General features: G+C 43.1%; 2 protein-coding genes across 3 annotated transcripts in view; both read left to right on the top strand.

Moving 5' to 3' along the window:
• pla2r1 (phospholipase A2 receptor 1) overlaps positions 1–9,663 on the top strand; it is an 84,589-nt gene extending 74,926 nt beyond the window's left edge. For both annotated transcript variants that reach the window (XM_060941731.1, XM_060941730.1), the window contains exons 27-30: positions 1,691–1,813; positions 2,796–2,972; positions 3,405–3,440; positions 5,428–9,663. In XM_060941731.1, the coding sequence (XP_060797714.1) occupies positions 1,691–1,813; positions 2,796–2,972; positions 3,405–3,440; positions 5,428–5,636 (545 nt within the window). In that variant the 3' untranslated portion in view covers positions 5,637–9,663. The remainder of the gene's footprint in view (positions 1–1,690; positions 1,814–2,795; positions 2,973–3,404; positions 3,441–5,427) is intronic.
• Positions 9,664–13,562: 3,899 nt separating this feature from the next.
• Positions 13,563–16,895, top strand: part of ly75 (lymphocyte antigen 75) — a 123,845-nt gene continuing 120,512 nt past the window's right edge. Inside the window, exon 1 of the mRNA XM_060941729.1 lies at positions 13,563–13,763. Coding sequence (XP_060797712.1) covers positions 13,661–13,763 — 103 coding nt within the window. The 5' untranslated portion in view covers positions 13,563–13,660. The remainder of the gene's footprint in view (positions 13,764–16,895) is intronic.

The raw sequence follows: 16,895 nt of genomic DNA, 5'->3' as shown, positions 1-16,895 counted from the left end.
ACAAGTCGCCAGGTCATCACAGGGCTGACACATAGACACAGACAACCATTCACACTCACATTCACACCTACGGTCAATTTAGAGTCACCAGTTAACCTAACCTGCATGTCTTTGGACTGTGGGAGAAACCGGAGCACCCGGAGGAAACCCACGCGGACACGGGGAGAACATGCAAACTCCGCACAGAAAGGCCCTCGCCGGCCCCGGGGCTCGAACCCGGACCGTCTTGCTGTGAGGCGACAGCGCTAACCACTACACCACCGTGCCGCCATCCAGGCAGTAATCCCCAAGAAAATTCGGAAAATACCCCATCTACATCGCGCGATTACTTGTCTAAGTTTGTTCAGCATCTTGAACGTGACGTGAGGCAGCGTTACGTGGAAAAGTGTTCCAGGTTGGGGATTGCAGATCCGTACAACTTGCCGCAATCCTTGTTCAGGGAAATTCGGAGCTGCGGTGCCGGCGATTTGCCCGATCTGGCCTACCACGACATTTACAATTTTCTCGTTAATCGTGAATCGTGTTACACTGGCAAAGCCCTCAAAGCTTACAAGAGCCTGGAAGCTTATAAATATTTTGTTGCGGGATGGATATCCCAACTATACCTCTGGAAGGTTCCGAAGAAGAATGTCTACTTGATAACCTCACGGGTAAGCGGCATTAAGACGTTTATCATTCAATCCGAAAATCAACTGAACAGATGTATTTGGAGTATTGAATTAGAAGATTACGCCTACCTGATATGAAGTGTTCACTACAACTGGGGTACCAGTTTTCTCTTCGCACAGCGGACACCCATTTTGCGCGTCTCTCCTCGTCTGCAGGGAATCTATAAAATGACACGCCCTCCTTTTGGCCCTGTCTATTGGTACAACCAAATGCTGAACATTCTCGAAAGATCTGCTCCCACACACTTGATAATTAGAACGGGTTCGTCTAAGTTCTATGCGCGGCCATGCCGTCCAAGATGGCAGATAAACAAATATCACGTGACCTCGTGACGTCACGTGCACGCTCTCTATACTGACACATAGTAACGCTGGAAGCTGCAGCTAGCCAGCACTCTGCGGATGCACACACTTGTAGCGTTATTGTGCAACGGTTACGCTTATCTATCGTCTTTTCTGACCATACACAGTTACAGTAATCGTATAACAGCACACACACACACACTAGTTAAGTTCGTAGGCGAGAGCTGCATTTTCCCGTTGCTTCCCTGTGGTTGTTTACTGCAGGACTTCCGGGTTCCTGGGTCAAAGGACCCGAACTACGGAGGCCGGGGTGGCTTTGTAGTGCCAGTTCGTGCATGGATTGGAGTGGTTTCATCCAGTTAACATTAATTATGTGTATTGTAAAAAAAATTTATGCATTTATTGTAATTGGGTATTTTGTTTATGCATGGAAGTTCATTTATTTTTCACACACAGAAAAAAATTTAATTAATTCAGGGATGCGCGTCAGTCTCAAATGAGTCTCACGCCGACAATAAAGATGATATGTACAGTAAGAATGTGTTCATTTTTTGTAAAACGATTTCAACAATGATTTAGCATTTATCCTGTCCGTTTATCGGCCAGTTTCGCTGTCGACAAAGCCCAAAGTCCGTCAGCTTCCCAAACCCCCGCCGCCACCTTTTATTTTTGAAAAGTGTTGAACACTGACATGTGAATCCTGTTCGTAACTTCTTCAGGCAATACTTCTGACGTTTTGACGATCCGAGACGAGGAGGAGAACCGCTTCTTCCTGGAGCAGATGAAGAACTTTTATGATGGCTTCAAGACTGTCTGGCTGGGCATTTATTATAACATGGACAGTAAGAGAGTTATCTGTATAAACCTCATCTCATCTCATTATCTCTAGCCACTTTATCCTGTTCTACAGGGTCGCAGGCAAGCTGGAGCCTATCCCAGCTGACTACGGGCGAAAGGCGGGGTACACCCTGGACAAGTCGCCAGGTCATCACAGGGCTGACACATAGACACAGACAACCATTCACACTCACATTCACACCTACGCTCAATTTAGAGTCACCAGTTAACCTAACCTGCATGTCTTTGGACTGTGGGGGAAACCGGAGCACCCGGAGGAAACCCACGCGGACACGGGGAGAACATGCAAACTCCACACAGAAAGGCCCTCGCCAGCCACGGGGCTCGAACCCAGACCTTCTTGCTGTGAGGCGACAGCGCTAACCACTACACCACCGTGCCACCCCTTTTTTTTTTTTGTAACATCCTACATGAAACTGTGACGCGTTCAACTATAGAGACAACTAAAAGAACACTTCAGGATACTAGGATGAGCCCTTTTTAAACGAGTGTCGTTTTTAATAGATAATAAATCTCCGGTGATGGCGGCACGGTGGTGTAGTGGTTAGCGCTGTCGCCTCACAGCAAGAAGGTCCGGGTTCGAGTCCCGTGGCCAGCGAGGGCCTTTTTGTGTGGATGTTCTCCCCGTGTCCGCGTGGGTTTCCTCCGGGTGCTCCGGTTTCCCCCACAGTCCAAAGACATGCAGGTTAGGTTAACTGGTGGCTCTAAATTGAGCGTAGGTGTGAATGTGAGTGTGAATGGTTGTCTGTGTCTATGTGTCAGCCCTGTGATGACCTGGCGACTTGTCCAGGGTGTACCCCGCCTTTCGCCCGTAGTCAGCTGGGATAGGCTCCAGCTTGCCTGCGACCCTGTAGAACAGGATAAAGCGGCTACAGATAATGAGATGAGATGAGATCTCGGGTGATAAAAAAAAAAGAAAGAAAGAAAAATGGCATGTACCGAGGATTGAAATTTGCTATTTTTCAGAGGACGCTTTAACCTGGCTGGACGGCTCTGCACTGGACTACACAAACTGGCGCCTGAAAGCTCCGGATGCGAGCGTGATGCACGCAGACACGTGTGTGTCGATGCGGGTGTCCGATTCCGATTGGCTCCTGGCCAGCTGCACAAACAGGCTTGGTTTCATATGCAAAACTCATTCAGGTACAAACACGTTCTAACGACATCAGACCTCTGCAAGTGCTTTCATACACCTCGAAACATGTCTCTGTGCCCTGCGGGATTTCACTTACCTCTGATTAATATAACGACTCCAATTTACACACAGTATTATAGTCTTCTGAAAAACGTACTCATCCTGGTCATGCTTTTTAAATGACTAGTCACATTTTTATCAGCGTCGACGGTTTAGTTGATTTCGTCTCTGACTCAGTGATGCAGAATTTTGGGGGTTTTTTTTGCATTTCACTTTCCACCAGCCTTCCGAGTGATTCTGAATTCTAGATTCAGAAACATAATGACATCTGCTGATTTAAAAAAAAAAAAGTCCTTCAGTTATTGTCGTCTTCTGCTAAAGAGCTTTTGGTACATGTGTAACGTGTGTAACCGGCTCCATGTTGTTTTGTTCTGTGACAGAGTCAGTCCAAGAAGTAGAGGTGCAGCCACTAACTGGTAAAAGCTTTCTCTCATTCTCCGTCTGTTCTCTCGCTCCCCGCTTGCTACCTTTCACCACCCTTCCTCTTTGTATTAGAAACTTGATTATGAAAGGGAAATTTCATCAGTCATAAGTCTCAGCTGCCGTCTTATTGATTTTCCAGCACTGTCTTGTACTATATTTCAAGCCAAGGAAGATTTCAGCTAAAAAACATACAACCCCGATTCCAAAAAAGTTGGGACAAAGTACAAATTGTAAATAAAAACGGAACGCAATGATGTGGAAGTTTCAAAATTCCATATTTTATTCAGAATAGAACATAGATGACATATCAAATGTTTAAACTGAGAAAATGGATCATTTAAAGAGAAAAATTAGGTGATTTTAAATTTCATGACAACAACACATCTCAAAAAAGTTGGGACAAGGCCATGTTTCCCACTGTGAGACATCCCCTTTTCTCTTTACAACAGTCTGTAAACGTCTGGGGACTGAGGAGACAAGTTGCTCAAGTTTAGGGATAGGAATGTTAACCCATTCCTGTCTAATGTAGGATTCTAGTTGCTCAACTGTCTTAGGGCTTTTTTGTCGTATCTTCCGTTTTATGATGCGCCAAATGTTTTCTATGGGTGAAAGATCTGGACTGCAGGCTGGCCCGTTCAGTACCCGGACCCTTCTTCTACGCAGCCATGATGCTGTAATTGATGCAGTATGTGGTTTGGCATTGTCATGTTGGAAAATGCAAGGTCTTCCCTGAAAGAGACGTCGTCTGGATGGGAGCATATGTTGCTCTAGAACCTGGATATACCTTTCAGCATTGATGGTGTCTTTCCAGATGTGTAAGCTGCCCATGCCACACGCACTAATGCAACCCCATACCATCAGAGATGCAGGCTTCTGAACCGAGCGCTGATAACAACTCGGGTCGTCCTTCTCCTCTTTAGTCCGAATGACACGGCGTCCCTGATTTCCATAAAGAACTTCAAATTTTGATTCGTCTGACCACAGAACAGTTTTCCACTTTGCCACAGTCCATTTTAAATGAGCCTTGGCCCAGAGAAGACGTCCGCGCTTCTGGATCATGTTTAGATACGGCTTCTTCTTTGAACTATAGAGTTTTAGCTGGCAACGGCGGATGGCACGGTGAATTGTGTTCACAGATAATGTTCTCTGGAAATATTCCTGAGCCCATTTTGTGATTTCCAATACAGAAGCATGCCTGTATGTGATGCAGTGGCGTCTAAGGGCCCGAAGATCACGGGCACCCGGTATGGTTTTCCGGCCCTGACCCTTACGCACAGAGATTCTTCCAGATTCTCTGAATCTTTTGATGATATTATGCACTGTAGTTGATGATCTGTTCAAACTCTTTGCAATTTTACACTGTCGAACTCCTTTCTGATATTGCTCCACTATTTGTCGGTGCAGAATTAGGGGGATTGGTGATCCTCTTCCCATCTTTACTTCTGAGAGCCGCTGCCACTCCAAGATGCTCTTTTTATACCCAGTCATGTTAATGACCTATTGCCAATTGACCTAATGAGCTGCAATTTGGTCCTCCAGCTGTTCCTTTTTTGTACCTTTAACTTTTCCAGCCTCTTATTGCCCCTGTCCCAGCTTTTTTGAGATGTGTTGCTGTCATGAAATTTCAAATGAGCCAATATTTGGCATGAAATTTCAAAATGTCTCACTTTCGACATTTGATATGTTGTCTATGTTCTATTGTGAATACAATATCAGTTTTTGAGATTTGTAAATTATTGCGTTCCATTTTTATTTACAATTTGTACTTTGTCCCAACTTTTTTGGAATCGGGGTTGTACGACTCCCAAGGACAAGCTAGAGTAATGCATGAATATGAATCGAGATTTCAGGCAGGAAGTGCATGTTTGAGTGGATTAATGTGATATTATCAATAGAAATATCTTTTTTTTTTTTTTGCTTTCACATCCAACTGAATTCTGCTGTGAGAAAGAAACAATAAATGATATTTTCCTCTTCCAGGTTTGCATCATGGCGTCGTTCCAGCTGCAGTCTTAGTGGCCATATTGTTCTTCGCGCTGATTGCTGGACTGCTTTGGTTTGTGTACAAGAGAAACACGCTGGGCTTCCGGAGGCTTCCATCACTCGGCAGTGCCTTCTACAGCTCTCACACCACAGACACAGAAGGGAACGTACTCCTGACGGATCTAGAGACACACGCAGGGGATTAGTACGTGAGAACTTTAGGTGGGGTGGGACATTCTGGGACATTTTTTTTTATATATATATATATGTATATCCACGAGGACAGGAACAAAAGGTCAAAGGGTTTCTTTTTGTGAAGGTTAGATTTAGGTATAGCAAAGGAATAATTAGCTGCAATAATAATTATGTCCTCATATGGATAGTAAGACAAACGTGTGTGTGTGTTAGAGAAAGAGAGCTAGCGAGAAAGACTTCCATCAGGGATCCCGTGGTCAGAATCTTGTATCTAAACAGCATCTCTTTGCTGCGATCAGCAGCAGCACTATGTTGCGATGCTTTTTAAACAGTAACATGGAAAATAGGGAATAAGGAAGGGTTAAATCCTGAGTTAAACAGTAATACTTTCTTGTTTTCGCAGTATCAGGGAGACTTTGCGAACACGACTCTCGACTGTTAATCTAAAACAGCGAACCGTGAAACTTTCAGCCGGTGAATGTTATTTATGCAACCTATTTCACCCATGTTCACATGAACCTGCAAGCCTCGTTCAGCAGGAAGTTGATTCTAGCCTGGATCAGAACAGTAAACAACGAATCGTTCAGGAATAACGGTCTTTAATAGCTTTAAAATGAGCTGCAGCACACCGAAGCAGACTTGTTTCTTTTGGCCTTTGGTTATCAGTATTCGAACACGGTTTTTGTTCTGTTGAATCACGAATCCTGTTTTACGGGAGCAGATTAGAGTAGAACTGCATGTTTGTTCTTCGGCAAGCACTTTATCTCATTTCAGCGTCTCCCCATGCTCTGTCTCGGCATAATTAGTGGAATAAAGGCTGCTGCGAATTTCCCAATCCAGTGTTAATCCCGACACTTTAAACGCCGATGAACTCCAAATCACAAAACGACCCGTACAATAAAGAGTCAGGCAGGATGCCGACTGCAGATAAGGCTCCCACATACCCCTTTTCCACCAAATCAGTTCCAGGGCTGGTTCGGGGCCGGTGCTGGTTCACAACTCGTTCAACTTGCGAGCCAGCTGAGAACCAGTTTGCTTTTCCATAGCTCGCGGTGCTAAGGGGAGCCACGTCATTACGTCGCTGTATACGTCAGTTACGTCGCTGCGTTTGCATAAACCTTGGTGCGAACATCAAAGCAACAACAACACAGAGAAGAAGAAGCAACAACAACAATAATGGATGGCTGCTGCTTTACTGCATCCATGATATCTCGTCGCTTATTTAAAAATGGCGACCTTTCACGGTCTTGCTATTGTTGTTGGTCTTAACAACTCCGCCCCCCCCCCACTGACGTAAGCGGTTCTTTCCTCTGGCCCAGCAGAGAGTTGGTGCTAGCCTGGAACCGGTTTTTCTGGCCCCAGAGCCAGTTCTTTGTCAGTGGAAACAGAAAACCCGGTTCCAAACTAAGCACTGGCCCCGAACCAGCCCTGGAACTGCTTTGGTGGAAAAGGGGCAACAGAGGACCTGTGTTTTCTTCACTGTAATCTTTGGTCCGATTTTGCCATCCGATTGTTGATATTTTGGATATTGTAAGTAAATTGTAAAAGGTCAGCTGTGCTGAGCCGGATTTAAATTGTATCTTTAAACGGAAAGAGCGGCTGAATGATGCCTGGTGTTCGTGTAGTCAGTTTTGTTATCCGGTCAGCATCTTGGGTTCTGTGTCCGATAAAGGTCACTGTGTAAAAAGATATTCAGTTGCAGACATGAATGTCATGGTAGGGTCGGGCTTTCAGTGGTTTCTTTGAACTGTTCTTTTCTGGCAAAGAATGATTGTACAATCTTGAAAAAAGAAAAAGAATTTGGTGCGCACATTTTTCCAGAAATCAACGCAGGGTCAAAATTATGCACACAGCACATCTAGTATTTGGCTAAATATGGATCTTTGACTTCTTGGCAAATTGAGTAGAGTTCAGTTCAATTTGTGTGTTTCCTGGCACTGACCTGGTTTTCCAACACAGTGCGCATATTTTCACTCGGGACTTAATGTTATCCTGCTTTATCCATTCCACAACCAGCTTTGATTTGTTCGGAGTAACCGTCATGTTGGAACACCAAACATGTTCAACTGTCTAGCTGATGGTTTGAGGTCACGCTAAAGAATTCCTCATTATTCCAGCCACTTTGTGTAACCGTGCTTAATGGTTGCTTAACAGTTGGCACCGTGTTCTTGGGGTTAAATGCCTCACCTTGACTCCTTCAAACATAACTCTGGTCATTGTGACCAAACAACTCAAACATTGTCTCGTCTGACTATGCAGCTTTCCTCCAGAAGGCTTTTACTTTGTCCGTATGCTCAGCTGCAAACTTTAGTTGATCTTGAAGATGTCGATTTTAGAGCAGGGGTTTCTTTCCCAGACAGCAGCGTACACTGCAAAAAATAAAAATCTTAGGAAGTTTATTTGTCTATTTTCAAGTCAAAACATCTAGCCACCCTTATTATAAGACATAATTGCCCAACAAGCAAAACCTCATTTAGCTAGAAGGGCTAGTTTTTAGACAGTCCATCTTGAAAATCTTGTATAGCCAAAATGTCTTGAAAAAGTCTTATTTGGAGCACCTTTGAAAATAAAACAAGTTTTTTTTAAAAACAAGTAAGTACATTTTGGACATTTGTCAAATGCGGTTCATCTTGTTTCAAGAAAAAAAAACAAAGTACTGTATGCTTGTTTTGGGAATAAATGAACTTTACTGAAATCTTTGAAGCTAGTGCCCCCAAAATGCATTGTCGTGGCTCAGGTGGATAAGGCGCCACACCATAAATCCAGGGACCCGGGTTTGAGTCTGACCTGAGGTCATTTCCCAATCTCTCCCCCGCTCATTTCCTGTCTCTACACTGTCCTATCCAATAAAGGTGGAAAAGGCCCCAAAAAAATGACTTGAATGGCTAAATGTAAGAAGTACGATCTTGTTATAAGAACTATTTTGAGTTAATCAGATCTCGCATAATAAGTTCCCCAATCTTATTTTGGAATTATTTCATCTAAAAACAGGTTAGATTTTTCATCTTACTTTAAGAAATCTTACCAAGTCAAATTTGACTAGTTCCACTGGCAGATTTTTTTTCACCTGATTCAAGCAAATATGCTTTGTTTTAATCTTTTATTTCTTATTTTTGAAAGGCCATTTTTTGCAGTGTATAAAACTCGCTTGAGTGTATAAAGTGTTCCAGCAGGTTACAGTTTATGACAGGGCTGTGACTTGGTGGTTCCTTGGTTGTTCCTGACCAGCTGAACCAATTTCCTCTCAGCAGAGGGTGACAGTTTGGGTCTTCTTCCAGACCTTGATAAAGTGGCTCCAACTCCCAATAACTCGTACTTTTCAAACAAAACTTTTTTAATGTTGGCCCAGAGAAGCTACATCTGTAGTCAATCATGATCATGAAGATAAGAGGCCTTGGCAAGTTAAAGATCTACAGTATGTTGCACAATCATTCTTCCCCAGAAAAAAAAAAAAAAACAGTTCAAAGAAATCATTGATAGCCTAATACTGCCATGACTTCCACATCCATGATAAGTGTATGTACACTTCTGACCGCAATGGTATATAACACTAATTAGTATATTTTGTGGTCTTCTCCAGAAGCCAGCCTTGGTATAGATCCCAAGATGGCAGTGCTTCCACTTTGTATATGCACTGTGCGCATGGAAATGTTAACAGGATTGATATTACTTTTCTTCTTGATGTGATGTCATGTCATGTGATTCTCATGTGATACACTAGCTGTACAGTACTGAATCACAGTTTACAGTTTTACTGCCATCTTTGTTTGATTTGTAATGAAGTGTTGTTGTTGTTTTTTTAACAGTTTTGAACAGCTGTACAAAGCTGCCACAAAGGCCCTTCAATCTTATTTGTAATGTGCTTTTATTTGTTGAATCACTTGTGTGAAATAGGAAGCTTGGGAAGCTTGTACATTCAGTTTTTTACTTGTGAGATCCAACACATAGACAGTGACCATAAATATGACCATTTATTTTCTTACTATGCACAGTTCTGATTCAGAGTCAGCTGAAATAAAGGAAATGTGCTCAAAGTTCTTCCTACGTCTCTTTCTAGACTCTTCTTCGTCCTGTAGAAATGGGCACCACTGATAAAATGTCATCAGTCCATCATTGGTGTGTCTAGGGTATTTTAAACTTGGCGGAGCCCATCCCTCTCCAAGCTTGATCATTTGACGATTTAGAGTAGCCAGTTAGCATACTGCATGTCTTTGGACTGTAGGGGGAAACCAGAGCAACCAGAAGAAACCCACACACCGTGAGGCGACAGTGCTAACGACTACACCACCATACCACCCCTTTGTAGACTCGGGGCTACACAAATAGCTTGTGAAGAGCATGGCCTAACCACAATGTTGGCTCCTTAGATCTTAGATCATCATCTTCTTCGTATCCCTTGTCCAGCACTGTTGCCAGGTCGGCGTCCAGGTGAACCCTATTGATCAACGTCATATTAATTAGAGCATAGTTTTACACCGAACACCCTTCCTGCTCCAATCGTCCCATTTCTGGGCTTGGGAAACAACCATTCACACACACACACCTGTCTTTGGACTGTAGCGGACGCTGAGGAAACCGACGGGAAGAACATACAAACTCGACACAGAAAGGCCCCTGTTGGTTGTGAGACTCAAACCCAGAACCTTCTCGCTGCTCTGAGGTGACAGTACTAACCATTACACCACCAAACCACCTCTTTGTAGACGCAGGGCTACACAAATAGCTTGTGAAGGGCATGGCCTAACCACAATATTGGCTCCTTAGATCTTCATCTTTTTCGTCTCCCTTGTCCAGCACTGTTGCCAGGTGAACCCTATTGATCCACGTCATATTAATTAGAGCATAGTTTTACGCTGAACACCCTTCCTACTCCAACCGTCCCATTTCTGGGCTTGGGAAACAACCATTCACACACACACACACACACACACACACACACACCTATGGACAATTTAGAGTAACTGCGTGTCTTTGGCAGTGGTGTAGCCACAGCAAGAAGGTCCTGGGTTCGAGGGCCGCCGGATGCTGTGTGGAGTTTGCATGTTCTCCCCATGTCCACATGGGTTTCCTCCAGGTGCTCCGGTTTCCCCGACAGTCCAAAAACACACAGGTTAGGCTAATTGGTAGCTCTAAATTGACTGTAGGTGTGAATGTGAGCGTGAATGGTTGTTTGTCTCTATGTGTCAGCCCTGCGATGCGATGACCTGGCAAATTGTCCAGGGTGTACCCTGCTTCTCGTCCATAGTCAGCTGGGATAGGCTCCAGCTTGCCTGTAGGACTTCTTCTTCTTCTTCTTTTGGCTGCACCCGATTAGGGGTCGCCACAGTGGATCTTTCGTCTCCATTGCTCCCTGTCTTCCGCATCCTTCTCTACCACACCTGCCACTTTCATGTCCTCTCTCACCACATCCATGTAGCTCCTCTTTGGCCCTCGTCGTTTTCGTTTGCCTGGCAGTTCCATCCTCAACATTCTCCTTCCAACATGCTCTGCATCTCTTCTCAGGATGTGCCCATACCATCTCAGTCTCATCTCTCTTAGCTTAATTCCCAAGCTCTCCACATGTGCTGTCCCTCTGATGTGCTCGTTCCTTATCCTGTCCAACCTCCCATCGCAAACCTTAACGTCCTCAACTCCACCACCTCCAACTTTGCCTCCTGTTTCTTCATTCCAGCTTGCCTGCAGGACAGGATACAGATAATGGATGGATGGATGGATGGATGGATGGATGGATGGATGTCTTTGGACTGAACATACAAACATGGAGGACGGCCCCATGAGGACAGTTGAAAGTCACACCTGGAGGACGCGCCGGACTCTTACAGTAATGCTTTTATGGCTGAGGACTAGAGTTGACTTGCTAACTTTAGGACTGCAGTTGTCATGAACAGTTTTGCACTCGAGTTTATAACATCAACGAAACTGACTTCATGTTAAAACTGTTAATGTTATAGTCATGCTGTCTGTTGTTGCCCAAATGAGGATGGGTTCCCTTTTGAGTATGGTTCCTCTCGAGGTTTCTTCCTCATGTCGTCTGAGGGTTTTTTCCTTGCCACCGTCGCCACAGGCCTGCTCATTGGGGATAGATTAGGGATAAAATTAACTCAAATCATGTTTTAAGTCGTTCAAATTCTGTAAAGCTGCTTTGCGACAATGTTTATTGTTAAAAGCGCTATACAAATAAACTTGACAAACTCGACACGGAAAGAAAGGCCCCTGCTGGTTGTAAGACTCAAACCCAGAACCTTGTTGCTCTGAGGTGATATTGCTAACCATTTTTAGACTACACATGGCCAAACCACGGCTCTACGAATACAACCCTGATTCCAAAAAAGTTGGGACAAAGTATAAATTGTAAATAAAAATGGAATGCAATGATGTGGAAGTTTCAAAATTCCATATTTTATTCAGAATAGAACACAGATGACATATCAAATGTTTAAACTGAGAAAATGTATCATTTAAAGAGAAAAATTAGGTGATTTTAAATTTCATGACAACAACACATCTCAAAAAAGTTGGGACAAGGCCATGTTTCCCACTGTGAGACATCCCCTTTTCTCTTTACAACAGTCTGTAAACGTCTGGGGACTGAGGAGACAAGTTGCTCAAGTTTAGGGATAGGAATGTTAACCCATTCTTGTCTAATGTAGGATTCTAGTTGCTCAACTGTCTTAGGTCTTTTTTGTCGTATCTTCCGTTTTATGATGCGCCAAATGTTTTCTATGGGTGAAAGATCTGGACTGCAGCCTGGCCAGTTCAGTACCCGGACCCTTCTTCTACGCAGCCATGATGCTGTAATTGATGCAGTATGTGGTTTGGCATTGTCATGTTGGAAAATGCAAGGTCTTCCCTGAAAGAGACGTCGTCTGGATGGGAGCATATGTTGCTCTAGAACCTGGATATACCTTTCAGCATTGATGGTGTCTTTCCAGATGTGTAAGCTGCCCATGTCACACGCACTAATGCAACCCCATACCATCAGAGATGCAGGCTTCTGAACTGAGCGCTGATAACAACTTGGATCGTCCTTCTCCTCTTTAGTCCGAATGACACGGCGTCCCTGATTTCCATAAAGAACTTCAAATTTTGATTCGTCTGACCACAGAACAGTTTTCCACTTTGCCACAGTCCATTTTAAATGAGCCTTGGCCCAGGGAAGACGTCTGCGCTTCTGGATCACGTTTAGATACGGCTTCTTCTTTGAACTACAGAGTTTTAGCTGGCAACGGTGGATGGCACGGTGAATTGTGTTCACAGATAATGTTCTCTGGAAATATTCCTGAGCCCATTTTGTGATTTCCAATACATGTATGTGACGCAGGGCCCGAAGATCACGAGCACCCAGTATTGACCCGATTCTCTGAATCTTTTGATGATATTATGCACTGTAGATGATGATGATGTGTTCAAACTCTTTGCAATTTTACACTGTTGAACTCCTTTCTGATATTGCTCCACTATTTGTCGGCGCAGAATTAGGGGGATTGGTGATCCTCTTCCCATCTTTACTTCTGAGAGCCGCTGCCACTCCCAGATGCTCTTTTTATACCCAGTCATGTTAATGACCTATTGCCAATTGACCTAATGAGCTGCAATTTGGTCCTCCAGCTGTTCCTTTTTTGTACCTTTAACTTTTCCAGCCTCTTATTGCCCCTGTCCCAACTTTTTTGAGATGTGTTGCTGTCATGAAATTTCAAAATGTCTCTATGTTCTGTTGTGAATGAATATCAGTTTTTGAGATTTGTAAACTGCACTCTGTCCCGACTGTTCTGGAATCAGGGTTGGGGAAAGTTCTGGAAGTTGGTAAAGAAAGCGAGTCACGAGCGGTTTTTATGTTCGGGGCGTGGCTTTCATGAGTTGTGACGTGTTTGAAAGCTGGCCAATGGCGACGCTTGATTTCAGGAGTAATAATAGTTTCATAGTTGCAAGTCATGGGGCGGGCGATGGCTCTGTGGGACAGACTGAACCTGTCAGAGGGAGGAAAGGAACGGAACGGAACGGATGAGTTCATTCAGCGCGCTTCTGCTCAGGAACCATGCGCTGGATTCGACACCGAGTGCTGTGCGCGCTGCTCTGGGCGCTGTTGGGAGGAAGCACGCTGCGTTTGGGGAGCTGCGCACCGAGCCGGAGTCCTGCTGGTAAGGCTGCATTCCTGCTCGAGGCTGGACACTTCCGGCCAAGTACAGCAGCAACACACACTGACTTCCTGAGAGAGAGAGAGAGAGAGAGAGGGCTTTAAAGCGAAACCAAGAGACAGAAGCCTGGCGTCTCTTTAATGTCTCAAAAAGAAGAAAGAGTTTAAATCCTCAGTTTGCTACAAAAACAAACTTCACATGTCTTTAAACAGATACAGTGTTGCTCCTCTAGATCCTCATCTCTAACATGCACTGACTAACTCCTCAAACTAATCACTGAACTTCTTCCTGGATCACACTCTACTTATATATATATATATATATATATATATATATATATATATATATATACCGTATATAGTGATTGATTGATTACTTTATTCTGAACAATAAAGAAGAAAGATATAAAAATAAAAATTTAAATAAAAAATACAATAATCAAAACATCATCATAAACAAACAGAATAGCGTAGCCACAAGGCAATAACATAATGTTCAGAAAGGATTAGGAAGAAGTAATAACTTATCCAATCCTAACCTTCTATACCACCGCTAATCAAATGTCACTTTCCACCACAATAAACTATATATACAAAAGAAAACAAAAGCAATAAACAAAAAAGAAAACATACCGACATGGTATAATATCGACCAAATCAAATCATATATACAGATACTTATGCATATAGACGCACATACAATACATATATACAGTACATACATGTACACATACCTATAACTATACACTAAATACAAGATGACCAGTCACAGACTTACTCTCAATTTCATCATCACCTATATAGTCTGCCTGTCCTCATCCTCATATATTTTTATTAACATGTTTTTATATAGGGGCGGCACGGTGGTGTAGTGGTTAGCACTGTTGCCTCACAGCAAGAAGGTCCTGGGTTCGAGCCCCGGGGCCGGCGAGGGCCTTTCTGTGCGGAGTTTGCATGTTCTCCCCGTGTCCACGTGGGTTTCCTCCAGGTGCTCCGGTTTCCCCCACAGTCCAAAGACATGCAGGTTAGGTTAACTGGTGACTCTAAATTGAGCGTGAGTGTGAATGGTTGTCTGTGTCTATGTGTCAGCCCTGTGATGACCTGGCGACTTGTCCAGGGTGTACCCCGCCTTTCGCCCGTAGTCAGCTGGGATAGGCTCCAGCTTGCCGCGACCCTATAGAACAGGATAAGCAGCTACAGATAATGGATGGAATCTCACTGTGCATGTGACAAATAAGAGCAGCTTCTTCTTCTTAGAACTGCAGGACCCTTGGTCATTTATTATGACCCGCTCCTTTATGTTAATTCTGATGACAAAAGATCAGTCTGAGTTTGAAATAATAATAATAATAATAGGGTGACATGGTGGTGTAGTGGTTAGCGCTGTCGCCTCACAGCAAGAAGGTCCTGGGTTCGAGCCCCGTGGCCGGCGAGGGCCTTTCTGTGTGGAGTTTGCATGTTCTCCCCGTGTCCGCGTGGGTTTCCTCCGGGTGCTCCGGTTTCCCCCACAGTCCAAAGACATGCAGGTTAGGTTAACTGGTGACTCTAAATTGACCGTAGGTGTGAATGTGAGTGTGAATGGTTGTCTGTGTCTATGTGTCAGCCCTGTGATGACCTGGCGACTTGTCCAGGGTGTACCCCGCCTTTCGCCCGTAGTCAGCTGGGATAGGCTCCAGCTTGCCTGCGACCCTGTAGAAGGATAAAGCGGCTAGAGATAATGAGATGAGATGTTTTTATATAATTTTTTTAAACAGTTTTATGTTGGTGCTATTTTTGAGCTCATTTTCCAGACCATTCCACAATTTCACCCCACAGACTGTTATGCACATACTTTTCATAGTTGTTCTAACATTTACTCTCTTAAAATTCATTTCCCCTCTCAGGTTATACCCACCCTGCCTTTCCATAAACGTATTTTGTACCTCACCCGGAAGAAGGTTATGTCTTGCTTTATACATAATTTGTGCAGTCTTGTGTTTAACCAGATCAGTGAATTTCAGAGTGTGTGCTTTTGCGAATAATGCGTTTGTATGCTCAAGATATCCCGTATTATTGACGATTCTTATTGCTCTTTTTTGTAATGTGCATAACGGCTGCAGGTTAGATTTGTAGGTATTACCCCATATCTCCACACAGTAGCTCAGATATGGAAGTATGAGTGCATTATACAGAGTATGTAGTGATTTATAGTCCAGAATGTGTCTTGATTTCCCCAAAACTGCAGTAATCTTTGCTATTTTTGCTTTAACATGATTAATATGCGGTTTCCAGCAGACTTTATGATCAACAATCACACCCAGAAATTTTATTTCATACACTCTTTCTATGGTTATGTTGTCAATTTTCAATTCAACTTGAGGGTTCGACTTATATTTTCCAAATAACATAATCTTTGTTTTACTCAAATTCAATGACAATTTGTTTACGTTAAACCACCTTTTTAATTTATTCATTTCGGTTGTGATTGTTTCCATAAGCTGCTGTGCATTGTCCCCGGCGCAAAAGATGTTTGTATCATCAGCAAATAATATGCATTTCATTATACTTGATACATTACATAAATCATTAATGTACAATATAAACAGTTTAGGACCTAAGACAGACCCTTGCGGTACTCCACATGTTATGGGCAAATACTCATATATATGAATATATGAGTGATTCCACGCTTATGGGTACTGAAATGGGGACATGAACTTATTCACCTAAAACCATTTCTTTTTTTACCATCAGGTCACAAAACATGTAATCTTTAATGAATGATATGTTAAAAGATAACTTTAATTTTCTGAGATGTAATTAAAACATATTTATATGCCAAAGTCAAGCCTATGAGTTCCAAAATGATGTCTGTTCCATTACTTCTGTTACGATTGTCCATCTCGCATCTGTTACAAATTAATTACAATCTAGCTATATACCATGTTAATCTTATTGAAAGAATGTGTATGTTTATTCTACTACACATGTTTATTAATTCTATTTGCTAAAACATCACCTTCCTATGTTTCAAAAAGTAATTCTACATTGTTAAAATTGAGAATCTATATGTCCACAACACTTCTGTTACGTTCTGACTTTGGCATATAAATATGTTTTTATTACATCTCAGAAAATTAAAGTTATCTTTTAACAT

The sequence above is a fragment of the Neoarius graeffei genome, chromosome 15, assembly GCF_027579695.1.
Source record: "Neoarius graeffei isolate fNeoGra1 chromosome 15, fNeoGra1.pri, whole genome shotgun sequence".
Lineage (NCBI taxonomy): Eukaryota > Metazoa > Chordata > Actinopteri > Siluriformes > Ariidae > Neoarius > Neoarius graeffei.
The sequence above is the reverse complement of the archived record's forward strand: the minus strand, read 5'-3'. Positions and strand labels throughout refer to the sequence as shown.